This window comes from Sipha flava, unplaced genomic scaffold (genome assembly GCF_003268045.1).
Source record: "Sipha flava isolate LNK unplaced genomic scaffold, YSA_version1 130_pilon_pilon, whole genome shotgun sequence".
NCBI lineage: Eukaryota > Metazoa > Arthropoda > Insecta > Hemiptera > Aphididae > Sipha > Sipha flava.
The window spans coordinates 1,159,774-1,173,975 of NW_020271756.1; the positions used below are offsets into that span (position 1 = coordinate 1,159,774).

The window sequence follows — 14,202 nt, forward strand, 5'->3', positions numbered from 1 at the left end:
TTTTATTTATCTTATATTATATTTTTTATTCTGTAATAGAAGCCTGTGCAATATAATGATAATATTATGTGATAACATAGTCTATAACATCACATAGAGTATATCACGGTCTTAGAAGATATATTCTAAAACCGTGGAGTATATGACTCTATGAAACGTACTTATTTATACCTTATATATGCTCTATGATCACGGATATTGATATAGTATCTATATCTATGTCTATGATACAGATAGGGACGTTTCGATATTGCAGATACCAATAATGTATCGATACTTTTCTTTTGATACAAGTATTTTTTGTATCGATACCATGGTTTCGATAATTTACGCATATCGATAAAAAATACTGGTATCAAATGAATAGTATCGAATCATTTACTAACCGCCATATTGGTTCAAAAATCAAAAGTACTCGAATAGTATCGTAAAATAATTATTTTCTAGTAAAATGGTTTGCACGCGTGGTGGAGGATTTGTTCACATAAATCAGTCATCACACTTTAATCTATACTCTACACCAGGGATGGCCAACCCGCGGCCCACCTTGAAAAGCTTGCGACCCGTGAGATTTATCAAACATTTACGAAAAATATTTATTTTTTGTCCCAATAAAATATTCTGAGATGCCCGGACAAAGCGGAATCCATATTATTAACAACGAATCGCAACAAACTGTTTGATTCATCAGTAAAACCATTGTTCCCAAATATTGTCGATGAACCATGTTTTGCAAGTAATCATAAAAACAGCGAATTACATTCAATCACATACACTGATGCACCGAAAATTTAAAGAGTTCTTGGAAGAATTGGATTCAGAATCCGGTAATAAAAACAACAATAATTCATTATTATTAATCCTTTATTATTAAAATACACGATTGATAATTGATTAATAATAAAACCATGAAAACTAGAGATTTATCTATAGATATATCTAGTCTTCATGAATAAAACAATCAGCTTATTGATAATAAATTATGTCCATATTAGTAATATGCCCAAAATTTGAATTAGACCGATAAGAACACGATATTAGAAAGACGTGCTGTGGCGTCCTAGGTAACTTAATACGCAGAAGGGTCGCGGAAAGAATAAAAAAGAAAAGAAAACCTCTTCAAATTAAGACATTGGCGACACAGAGCATAACAACTTGCTTGGATATATTAACGTGAAACATCAGGATTTTCAAAAAAATTTGAACGAGAAATAGTGCATCCATGTTATGAATAACAAATAAATCGCTATATTGTCCTTTTATTCTCGCACACGCTAAAGAAAAATAGTTAGAAATATTTAAAAATAAATAGAGACGACATTCAAATAAGAGTGAATAGAAACTATTAAACATACAACAAATCTTACTATTAAGTCGGTTAATGTTTTTTTTATAATTAAAATCAATTGATATACCTAAATAAAAACTTCTACGTTTAAATTATATTCCGTATAAATAATAATAAACAACTATGAGGCAGATAATCTATGTCCAATGTTACTTATCTTATTTTATTTACATTTGTTAAATATTGTCATTCTTATAAATTATATTTTTTATAATTCCCGCCTATTGTGTATATTATTACTAATAAAATAAAATAATAAATTATTATTTATTTTTTTTTTAACTATTTAAGTGTAGTTAATTATTGTAATATTGTATTTGTTCTTTTTATTAGAGTAAAATGCCGAAATCTATAGATAGGGCCCTTTCTTTTTTTTTTTCATTTTAAGGTTATAAATATGATAATTTTGTAACTTACTAAAATAATTAAAACATTTTAAATAAATTTAATCAATTTTATATAATTTCTCTCATTTAACAATCAATTAAGATATTGGTTTTTTATAACATTTTCTATTAAAAAAAAATTTCTACGTCGAGAGAATTTCCAGGCGCATTTTCTATATAGTAAACATTTTTAAAAAGAAGCTGACAACTTGATCTATAGTTAATAATTGTTCTAAAAATTTAAAAATTGCGTAATTTTAAGTGACACTCTTTAGAATTTGAAAAAACTGTTAAAAATGTAATTTTTCTCTTATATACAATAAGAAAAAAATTAAATTAAAAAAAAAAAAATTTGTGAACTTTTATAGCCACTAGTACTTACATTTCATATTAAAATGTTGTAAAAAAAAAAAATACGTATACTACATCAAAATGTTTTTTTTAAGAAGTATACACTCTAAGAGAAAAGGGGAAGAGGAAGACCAAAAAAAGGGATGGTTGAATACGATTGAGAATGATATGAAGCTTGTTGATGTGTGCGTAGGAGATGTAGAAATTCGAGACTAGTGGAGGTTTAGGGCAAGTGTGGCCAACCTCAAATAGTTGGAAGAAAGATGAAGGAAGAAGAAGATACGCTACAAAACGATTAGGTATGTATCGAAATAGTGAAAATATGTACTAAAAAACAATACAGTTCAGTTAAATTTGTACTAAGATGGTTGTAACCAAGGTTATGTAAGTTAATGCTATTTTTTAACTTAGTTGTGTTAATTGAGTGAATGTTCAATTAAGTTAATTTACATGAGAATTACATCAGTTAAGTTAAAATTTTAGTTAAAAAATATCGTTAACTTAATTTAACTTCAATTAATACGTAAGTTAAGTTAATTATAAAAAATAAAAATTACATTAAGCGCTGAAATAAGTGATATATATATATATATATATATTAACAATTTATAATGGACCTTAATTAACATTAATGATAATGAAAAAGCAGAAAAATCTTATTTAAGAAATATTTTTAATGTGCGAACAAAGAAAAATAAAAAAAATAAATAAAAATATTTTATTAAACTTTACTTAGAATTAAAAAATATACATTTCTTTATAGGGATTGTTTATAAACACTCAAATATCAAATTTATGGTAATTAATGTATGGTTTGTTTTTTATTAATTTTTCATACAAATCACATGTAATAAATATAATTTAAAAAAAGTATTATTTTTAATGTTGAATAACAGTATGAAAACTAAAAATAATTACTGCAGCTGAAAGTGTAACTATAAATTTATACAGACAATAAATGTACATAGTAGATACAAAACATAAAAATAAATATATAATATTATTTAACTTTTATAATCAAAACAAATAAAACAATACAATGGACAAGTCAATGAGTCGGACAAAAAGTTTTTAATGGAACTTACATAAATGTATAGACATTTTTTTTGTCTTTTGTTAATCATAGTCTATGTCTTCTATGCACGAAAAAAGTCCGATAGTGTATAACATTTTTTTCTTTTTTCTATAGTCTTTATGGTATACTTTATATTTATTACCAGGACTTATAAATTATAGCATTTACATTTTTTTTTTTTTTTTTTTTTTGAGAGGTCCTAGAAATACTTAAGTAAGTTATACATTTGTTTCAGATAACTTAGAAGTTAAATGCGAAATTTTATGTTGCATATTTTTGCGTATTTCAAAGTGCTATTTTGCTATTTTGCAGACTTATTCTTGCATATTTAGAAATTTGTTATTTGCTATTTTACTTTTTTAAGTCTTCTTTAGTTCCGTAGCATTAAAAAAATTTTCTTTTAATGATAAAAAGTAATTATAGTAGTATTAATTTTTATATATGTAATTAATTCATGTTAAATAACTAATTAATTTCTTCTTCTTTAGGTTTAAATTATATATTTATTTGTATCATATAGCGACGCGATCGGAATTTTAATAATAAAAGTTTACATTTTTTTTATACATGATATGTTTTTTTATTAAGTGAAGATTGTTTTTTTTAATAATAAATGAAAATTGAGTTTTTTACATGATATATTTTTTCGTTGTCTATTTTTGTATTTTTAATGCATATTTAAACGCTTATATGAATATTTTTAAGAGAATATTATAGCGCTTATAACTACTTTTTTTTAGAGCTATAAGTTATGAGTTCTGCTTATTACGAATAAGTATTTTGAAAATAAAAAAAAACAACGATACAAAAAATAAAAATGTATCACCAAAATTATATGTCTATAGCAAACTAAATATTATCAAGTACTTAATTTGACATTGGTTCTAAAGACAAAACTATAGAAGTTGATAAACAAGTCGACAATTTTGTAGTTTCGTATATAGTGAATTTTCAATTTATTGTACAATTGGTATTCCTATTAATCGACAAACCGATCGTTTCGTGTATGGGAGTTTTCAGAAAATAGTATGTTTAATCGAAAATCATCAGTCATTTTTATTTTCTCAAAAATGCATTCGGTGCTACTTGTATATATTGGTTTATCGGGCATAAGATTGACTTTAGAATATACTAGAGTAGTACTAGTATATTTTAGAATAAATATTGAAAGCATAGGTACAACTAATATAAAAACTCTGAGAGGTGCAGCACGGTTTCTACTTAAATTTAACAGTACCTAAACTAAGAAACAAAAATTTTATAAAAAAAAAAAAATTATAAGAAAAAATAAAAATTTGGTTGAATTAATTTTATTAAAAATATTGTAAAGTTAACAACAGTTGAAGGGAAATAGTATTTAATAATGCAAGAGTGGGGATTTAAGCCCACTCTAGACCCCCCAATTGAGTTTATGCCATTGTGACTGGGAGGGTTTCTATAGCACACGTCTCACGGCGTATGATAGTATTATTAGTAAGCAGCTGCCCAAACCAGATGTATTGTACCAAATTTTCTCGTTGCAAAATATATGTTTATACATTTCACCTTCTTTTCATATGTACGAGTATACTTCTAACTCTATTTCGAATTGTGACACCCGTTCAACATTTATTTTTTAAAAAACCAAATTTTTTAGACCAAGAAATTAAAAATTACATCCTTAGAACAATTTATGTTAATTTTCAAATTCATAGGGATCGGTAAAAATGTATAATATTTTTAGAACCTTCTTTAATATTACATAAGTTGTGAAGATTGAAAATACCTGCATAAAAATACATTGTTATTTGCTATTTAAGTCCAATTAATTATTGATTTAATCATGATCTTAAAAATGTAACGAATATTATCTAAACGAATTGAATATTATAAATAATAACTCATGGTATAAACTTCACAGTGGGCTTCGGTTAGTCTTGCTAGCGATATATTTGAATATTATTAAATTATTTTTATATTTTTTAATTACGTTAAAATTCAGTAAAACTACGAAGGAAATAGTCAGTATATGAGAAAAACTCGTTATTATGCTTGGACAAATATGTATGTATATGTAATTTTATGACAAAGTGGTTCTTTAAAATAATTTCATTATGCATACTTAATTTTTTTTAACACTTTAAAAGGGATTTTTTAGGATTTTTTAATTTTAGAGGAGTGTTTAAAATTCTTTCTAAATGTTATCACATAAGTAAGTACTAATTATTATAGACAAATTTTAAAACGTTTATAAACGCATATATGCTAAATAAGAATATAATATTTTTTTTTCCATAACTGCACTCATAATATATTCGAAGATGTATGTATCTGCTATAGTCATTATTTGTTCCTAAAATTTATGCCGTTTATGGGAATGTGTTAAAAAGAATAATCATACATTTACCTGAAAGATGCGTAAAAATACAGCACCTAATAAAGATGTAGGTATACCTGCTATCGACATGAAATATTTTTTTCAGTTTTAATGATAAAAAAACGTCAGTAATTTACATTGCGATATCAGAATTTAACGTTTTTGAATGTACTAATTACGGACTTGGACGGTGGACCTATTCATAACTACGTTTCCGTACAAGATCATATAATAATCGGATTAACATTTCAAAGAATTACAACCGCGGTCAAATTGTTATCAACCGTTATCAAAATACGTTCAGATAGCGCACATCCCTCTTTTGCCTTTCGGTGCTTCCACCAACCCTGTAATCGAATTCTTATCAAACTACTGCCTACAAACGGTACAAACTACACTGCTGGCGTATGTTCATAGAAACGTCTTTCTTTTATTTTCGAGTTCGTCTATTATTTTACTCGACGCCCCGTGCGTGCGCAGTAGTTTGCTAACAGTTTTTTTTTTATTACACATTAAACAAAAAGTCGTTGCGTCGAAAGTTATGGTTTATGCACGACTTTTGTACATGTATTCGATTTCGGTTCGATGTTATTGCCGATTGCGATTTAAGAATTTTCAATCGCGCATGTGATACACATATTTCACACGTTTGTGCACAACAACCATGGAATACCCTGTTCATAAAGGTAATCGTTTTAAATTTTTTTTTTCCTCTCATCCAATTTGTTGTATCAATTAGTAATATCCAAAGATTAAGTTGCAGATCAAGTTCAATTTAGGTTAACCATTTTTCTAATTATTTTATGTTTGAAAATAGTATTTTCCATTTAAAAATCTGAAATTATGAACTGCTTAAACATTTTTTGATATTTTAGTTTCCTTATAATTGTTTGTATTTAATAATTTAGCATAATTGTATATTTAATTGAATATATGATATATATTCGTATTAACAGTAACTTGTTGATTACTAAATAGTTGTTATGAAATTGAATATTGAAGTACAAAAAAGTTAAGTTAATAATATAATATAACAATATACAACATCAAAGTAATTTAATGTACATTAGGTACTTTATTGTTATTATTCTTCAAGAAAATGATATTAGCAATTAAAATAGTGAAAATATGAAATATTTATTATAATATATATGAATCATTTATTGTACTTACAAATATGTATTTTTACTAATGTGAACTAAATAGCGTAAAAACTATATTACTTTTGGATATATTTTTGGATTATTATCGTATTTAATATCTGATCCTAGATGTGAATTTTGTATGGACGAATGGAAACAATGTGTACATTCCTCATTCTCAAACTGAATCTTCTACTGCTATAGATCCTGTATTCTTTAAGAATTCCATACCACAAGTTGAAACTATTCAACCTAGAATGGTTAGTATACATCATTTTAAAGATAGATCACTTCTAACTATTAAAATTAAAATTTTTTTTTTACTAAAAACATATAATTATTAATTATTATATTTGTTTATAGTTAACATTTAATTAATATAATATAATTATTTATCAGATATCAAGAAATAACAGAAACTGATTTGGTCCTAAGTTAATTGTTATTAATGGCCTACAATTCATTTTATTTTATTCAATATTCTCATATTAATAGAATAGTTGGTTAAAATCAATGTTTGCAGTCAAGTTATATATCAGTTGATAATATTTCGATTTTTGTCTTTATAATTTCACTCATGATAGGTTTTAAATAGCTAATATGAAAAACATAGAAGATGATATATTTAAAAAAAGTTGAAACTCAAACTGATATTTGAATTATTTTTAAAATTATTCTTTATCGACTATTATATAGTTATTAATTTGATTGAATTATATTAAATTTACTTTTTAGGAAATTAACAATTATATGGTATATGATCAAACAAGAGAAGTGGATAATCCAAACAAAATGTGGAAATTTAAAAATGATTCTGATAATGCTCAGAAAAATGAAATTTGTGCACAAGAAAGAAAAATACATACTTCTAATTCTCGAAAAATTAAACCTATTCAAAATCCAGCATTAAAATTAAAAACTCCAATTGCATATCAAAGAGATTCTGATCCCAACATGTTACCTATTGAAAAAGAAGGACGAGGTAAAATTAGATCAACTAATATTTTATATTAAATTATCTACATTTTTTTATTAATAGATTTTTATATAGTCATTGAAATTTGTTGTAAATAATAAATATAATATTCATAATATATATTTAGTTGTTAAATTATACTAATCAATAGATATTTCTATGGCATTAATTGTTATTGATATAATTTATATTAATTATAATTGCATATATTTTTAATTTAATATTTATTATTAAGTGTTGTACAGGATGTTCCTGAAATGGTTGAGAAACTATTAAATGTGTACTCTCTGGAATGGCCAAATAAAGAATGTTTTAAAATTTTTTTCTGTTTTTAAAACCTGGGTTTTGTGAAATTATCTTCATATCACTATTTTGAATCTAAAAATTAATGCTTATAAGATATTTCTTGCAAATTTTTCTCGTGAATCGATATGTGACATAGATTTTTGGCTTGTTGCTCGTTTTTCACATTTGAGTCATCAGGATCAAAAGATGTGGTGTAACATATCGATTTGCATGATAATTTTACTGGATAAACTAAGGTGAAATGTATTTGTTGTTATTTCCCATGTATGATTAATTAACAAAGTTTTCATTGAATTTCAAATAAATTTTGTGTAATTATGACTATTTTCCAATAAGAACCATATTAATAAAGAAATTGTAACATATTGCAATTTTGTAAAATTTAGCTGACTTTAAATTTGGTTGGGTGATTACACTATAGTCTAGTTAGAGATCTAGATACCATAATTGTAATTTACTGTGTTAGAATTTAGCTTTGTAATTTGTTAGAATCTAGTAAATAGATAGAGACATATTTGTGTATCACATAATTTTAAGACAAATTAAATAATATAACTAACATATTTTGTCTATACACAAATTGTAATAATGACATATTTGTACAAAAAGTATTGTTAGTAAAACATTCGGTACCTATATCCAATCATATATATATATATAAATGAAATTTAGCTACATGTTTTTTTTTGTACATTTTATAATCTTATTAACTAAATATATTAAAACAAACATAATTATATCTTACAGCTGTATGTAAAAATTGTGGTGCAATTGGTGTTAAACATTCATTTTATACAAAATTAAGAAACTATTGCAGTCAAGCTTGTGTTAAGGCAGCAATGGAAAAATCTGAAGTTTTTTCTTTTGAATCTCAGAAGGATAATACAAACAATGAGGAAGACTCATTTTCTAATTTTGTAAATCCTGAACAGTTGCTTGCTACAACGGTATGTTTGACATGTATACATTTTTATGTTAGTAATAATAATAAAAACTTTAGTTTGATACTTATATTTAAATTTATTACTTAAGTATCCATTAATATTTGAATTTCACAAAACTGAAACATGTTTCATATAAGTTATTGAACATACTAATACAATTCAATACATTTTATTTTTAAGTTAAACCATGTATTCTTAAACTTATTAAAATTACATATTTCTGGAACATCAATATATATGTAATTATATTATGTTGTCTTTGTTTTTTTTAGCCTTCAACTGATAGTAGTAATTATAGTGTTCCTGTCAAAAGTAGTTCAACTGTAGCTTATCAAAATAATGAAAGTGAGTCTGAATCTGAAGATTCGCTTTCTTTCACCTCATATCCCATTGAAGAAGATTTATTATTTCCTCCTGATAAAATACCTTGCAGACCGATACCACAAACATATGATTGGGTAAACGATTTAATACACCAAAATTATGAAGTTGCTCCTGTTCAATGTTTTCGTTATGTATGTATTGGTTAAATAAGTAAAATTTTTGAAAAGTTATGAGATAAATTAAAATTAATGAATAGGCACCCATGGCAGATTGTTGGGATGATATGGCCACTGGGATTAAAGTTGAAGTTGTAAATTCTGATTGTGATAATTTTAGTGAAGAATTTCCTGATTATTATTGGGTTGCTTCTATAGTAAAAATTGCAGGTTTGCTTTATTTTAAAACTATATAAAGTGCTTTTAAGAACTTTATAAATTCAACATTTTACTTTAGGTTATAAAGCTAAGTTACGATATGAAGGGTATGAATTAGACCAAAGAAGTGATTTTTGGGTAAATTTATGTTCTAATGTCGTACACCCTGTTGGATGGTGTGCAACAAGGGGTAAACCTTTAATACCACCTAAATGTAAGTGCTTAATTAAATAATTTAAATTTAATACTATGTTCTAATGTATTACATTTTTTAGCTATTCAATCAAAACATCGTGATTGGAAAGAATTTTTAGTAAAGTGTTTAACTGGAGCTAGAACATTGCCTACAAATTTTCGTTTAAAAATATTTGAATCTTTGAAGTCTAAATTTCGGTAAAATTATTGCAATTTCTTTTGCAAGTTTTATTTTACTTAAAGACTTTTCTTATTTTATATTGTTTTAGAGTTGATTTAACTTTGGAATTAGTTGATAAAGAGCACATATCAAAAGTTAAGGTAGCCAAAATTCTTAATATAATTGGTAAAAGGTTAGAATTGAGGTACTATGATAATGAAGAACAAGGTAAGAACTTTTTTTTTTAGTATAAATTAGTCATTAATAAATATGTATTTATAAAAGTCAATGTTATAAATTTAAAACTAACGAATAATGATATTTAATTTTGGTATTTATAGTATTTTGGGTACATGAAGATTCACCATTAATTCATCCAGTTGGTTGGGCTGGTAGAGTTGGTCACTGTTTATGTGCTCCAGATGAATATCGTGATAGAACATCTAAAGGATTACGTGATAAAGATGATGCAACAGAAGATCTTTTTCCAATGTCAATACCATATAAAACAGGATTTCAAGTTGGAATGAAATTAGAAGCAATTGATCCTCTAAATCTTGCTTCAATATGTGTTGCAACAGTTATGAAAGTAATCATGATCATAATTTGAGTATATTAATTGTATATAATAAAAAATCACTATTGTCAAAAAAAATATTGCCAAATATAAAATATTACAATATGTAAATTAATGTGTTAAAAATGTTTATCATTTTGGGAAAGACAATCATTTAAGCAATTTGATTATAATTTATGTATTCTTAAAATGTATAATGATTTTCGTAGGAAAATATGTGGATACTTTTTCCATTTTAATAGAACCATCATATTATTCTATAAATAATATATTTTTATCAGCTATAAAATGTTACATTGGTATTCTATAACTTATTCAATAAGTCTTATTGGAACTGAGAAGATATCAGTGTTTTTGTAGTACTGTTGTATTATTATTCTTTAATTTTAGATGAAAAAATGTATAATATATATTTGATAGTCTCGGTATTAGGAAACCCTTTCCCTCCTGACCCTACCTAACATCTAAAAAACATTCATATATAATTAGATCTCTACTCTTTTTGGAGTTGGGTCAATTGAATCAATCTTAATCTTAATATTGATAAATGCCACGTCATGTCCTTTTTAAGAATTACCTCTCCTCTTTTATACTTCTATTATCTTAATGATTATCTTCTTGATTGTGTATCTATATTCAAATATTTAAGGATCTTTTTAACGTCCACCCTTCTGTGTCATGATGTAAATGTGATTGATATGATAAATGAAATTGTATTGTAAATTGATAAATGCCACCACTGTAAATTTTTTTCTTTGTATTTTAAATGAAAATATTTTCAATAAAAATATTATTTAAATAAAAAGATATATATTTTTTTTAATATAGTGATAAAGGTACTGTGTTCTTCCAACTTAGATATTCCTAAGGGGCCCTGATAGTATACTGCTTGATATGCTACTGCTTATGACTTCATTAAATAATGACAATTTTCAATAGTTAAAGATTAGTCTTATAAAATTTTTATTGTTGGTGGATTATACTTAAAATTATATGTATTGAATTGTTTGTTAATAATATAATAATTTATAGTGTACATTTTTACAATATGTACAGTTCACTAAATCAAAATTTTAATGCACAGTATTTTTTGCCAAAAAAAAGTAATTTGTTTATTTTCATACATAATATTTTAATAGAAAAAACTAATTATTTAATTTTTTAGGTGCTGAATGATGGCTATTTAATGATCTCCATTGATTTTTATAACAGTACTCCTAAAGATTGGTTCTGTTATCATTGTACGTCAGCTAGTATCATGCCAGCTGGATTTTGTGAAACACATGGTATTAATTTAAAACCTCCTCAAAATGTCACTATTCCTTTTGTATGGAAAGACTATCTGGAAAATTCTAATAGTATTGCAGCCCCAAAATATTTGTTTGATATGGTATGATCTGTTAATTTTTTTTTAGTAATACTTGTTTAATTTAATTTATAAATATTTGATTATTTTCATGATGATTATATTATGTACAATTTTGTTTGTTAAATGATAATTATAAAGGAATAATATGTATAATGCATTATTTTATACATAATAATTATAAATGTTTTCATTTTTTTTTTTAGGAAGTACCTGAACATGGGTTTAAATCTAGCATGAAACTTGAATGTACAGATTTAATGAATCCTCATTTAATATGTGTGGCAACTGTATTAAGAACAGCAGGAAGATTAATAGAAGTGCATTTTGATGGATGGGGAAACGACTTTAATCAATGGTTAGACTGTTGTTCATCTGATATATTTCCAGTTGGCTGGTGTGAAGTGGTTGGTTATAAATTAGAAGGACCTATCACTGAAGTTATTCAAGGTAATATTTGTTTAATTTATTGAAATTAATATAATAAAATTAACTTTTGATTGTAGAACCTCGTCAAGCTAAAAATAAAAATAAAAAGTCCAAGAAAAAACGTTTTCCAATTAAAAAAGCAGCTGTATTATCATTACCAGTACAAACAAAGGCTCCTACGTCTTGCTATACTTCTTTAGATGTAATTACTATATTTTATAAATAATAGATTAACATACTTTTAATAAAAAATTGTATTTAGGTTTGTCAGAAGTGGGCTGCTAATAATAAAATGACTTCAAATTGTGAACGAAGTCCAGTTTCAGCTACTGAACCTCTAGGTCCAGATCAATCACTACCAGTTGCATGTGTAAATATTTTATCAGTTTTAGTTATACCTTTAGCAGATTTTTATTATATTTTTTTTAATTGACAATGCTAATTTTTTTTTTCTAACTAGTATTATATTTGATGGGTATGTTGATTAAAATTAATTAAGTTTTATTTATAAACTATTGAAATAGTTTTTGAAAATATGTTTGTAATTTAATTTTTTTAGAGCACGAGTGAATTAAATCAATATTTTAGTAAAGTTCTTATCGCTAGTTTTGCATAAATGATAATAACACAAGGTATTCTTCTTATAAGATTAGACTCAAGATTGGCCAGCTGCCAAGGATTATACTATATTTTGCTGATTTACTTAATTATCTAGTTATTTTTATCATAATGTAGAAGAAATAAATAATAGCAATTATAACAAATAAATATTTAAATTTTTCTTAGGATGCTACAAGTATTAAAGAAGAACATGTTTTGGAAAGATCATTTTTGGAAAAAGATACAAATTTTTGGAACGAAAAAGATGTATCAGAGTTTTTGCTATTTAATCAATGTGCTACATATCGTGATGTTTTTTTAAGTCAAGTAATAAGTTTTTAAATTTAAGCAAATTTTGATATTTTTCATAAATTTAATTTAATATTATTTTCAGAATATTGATGGTAAAAAACTGATGAATCTCACTAAAGAAGAAATTATACACATGACGGGAAATAAAGTTGGTCCTTCATTGAAAATATTTGATCTAATACAAAAATTAAAAAATAAAACTAAAAAAAAAAAATTTATTTGAACTGGCATTTATTGGTATTTTATATTCAACAAAAAGAATAGATAAGCCTCATAGATAAATATTATACTATTATGATATTTATATTTACTACAACCTTAGTGTTTTGGTTGAATTAAATAAAATGTTAAATAATTACATATTTATACTTAAATATTAAAGCGTGCTACATAGACTGTTTAGATTATTCAATTTATATTTTATAATATAATTTTAACAGACTAATAATGAAAATAATTTTTGCTCAAATAGTAGTTTAAAAAAATCTGTTAAAACGAAATTTTATTCTTTATTTTTTAGAAAACTTAAATTTTGTATGGATAAATAGAATATTAAATTGTTGATTTTGCAAAATAATTACTTATACACTAATAGCATGGTTTATTAAATTTATTTATTATAATAAATTTTAACTGTCCTATACATATTTTAATACCGAGCTTTAAATTTGTAGACTTTAAAATTATTTAAGATAAATACTGTATTATAAATAATAGTTATAATTTTATTTTATGTTATTCAAATTTAAATGTTGCTAGAGAAATTGCTATACTAACACTATTTAATTTGTACATTTATTATTATTTAATTTTACTTAATTTGACGAATTGTACTTTACTTTTGATTTTATTACTTATGTAAAAAATAATTTTTGTTTTTTGGTATAGTTATTATTTTAATAAATGGTAAATGGCAATCATGATGGGAAGGGAATTGTGATGTACTCTTCCCATCACCACTGTGGCCTTTTTTCTTTTATA

General features: G+C 24.7%; 1 protein-coding gene across 1 annotated transcript; it reads left to right on the forward strand.

Moving 5' to 3' along the window:
• The first annotated feature begins 5,836 nt into the window (after positions 1-5,836).
• On the forward strand, positions 5,837-13,445 carry LOC112694546 (polycomb protein Sfmbt-like). Its single transcript, XM_025570051.1, has 16 exons — positions 5,837-6,202; positions 6,788-6,918; positions 7,394-7,640; positions 8,688-8,887; positions 9,157-9,399; positions 9,465-9,594; positions 9,662-9,796; positions 9,858-9,975; positions 10,047-10,165; positions 10,279-10,526; positions 11,680-11,904; positions 12,087-12,330; positions 12,387-12,511; positions 12,572-12,679; positions 13,096-13,236; positions 13,304-13,445. Exons 1-16 carry the CDS (start codon positions 6,181-6,183, stop codon positions 13,442-13,444), a joined length of 2,577 nt encoding a protein of 858 aa, XP_025425836.1. The 5' UTR covers positions 5,837-6,180; the 3' UTR covers position 13,445.
• The last annotated feature ends 757 nt before the right edge of the window (positions 13,446-14,202 follow it).

Excerpts from the sequence above, each read along its gene's own strand:
- LOC112694546 (XM_025570051.1), top strand. The coding sequence starts at position 6,181 with ATGGAATACCCTGTTCATAAAG. Across the intron at positions 6,203-6,787 it reads GGAATACCCTGTTCATAAAG|ATGTGAATTTTGTATGGACG; the intron begins GTAATCGTTTTA and ends ATCTGATCCTAG. Across the intron at positions 8,888-9,156 it reads AACAGTTGCTTGCTACAACG|CCTTCAACTGATAGTAGTAA; the intron begins GTATGTTTGACA and ends TGTTTTTTTTAG.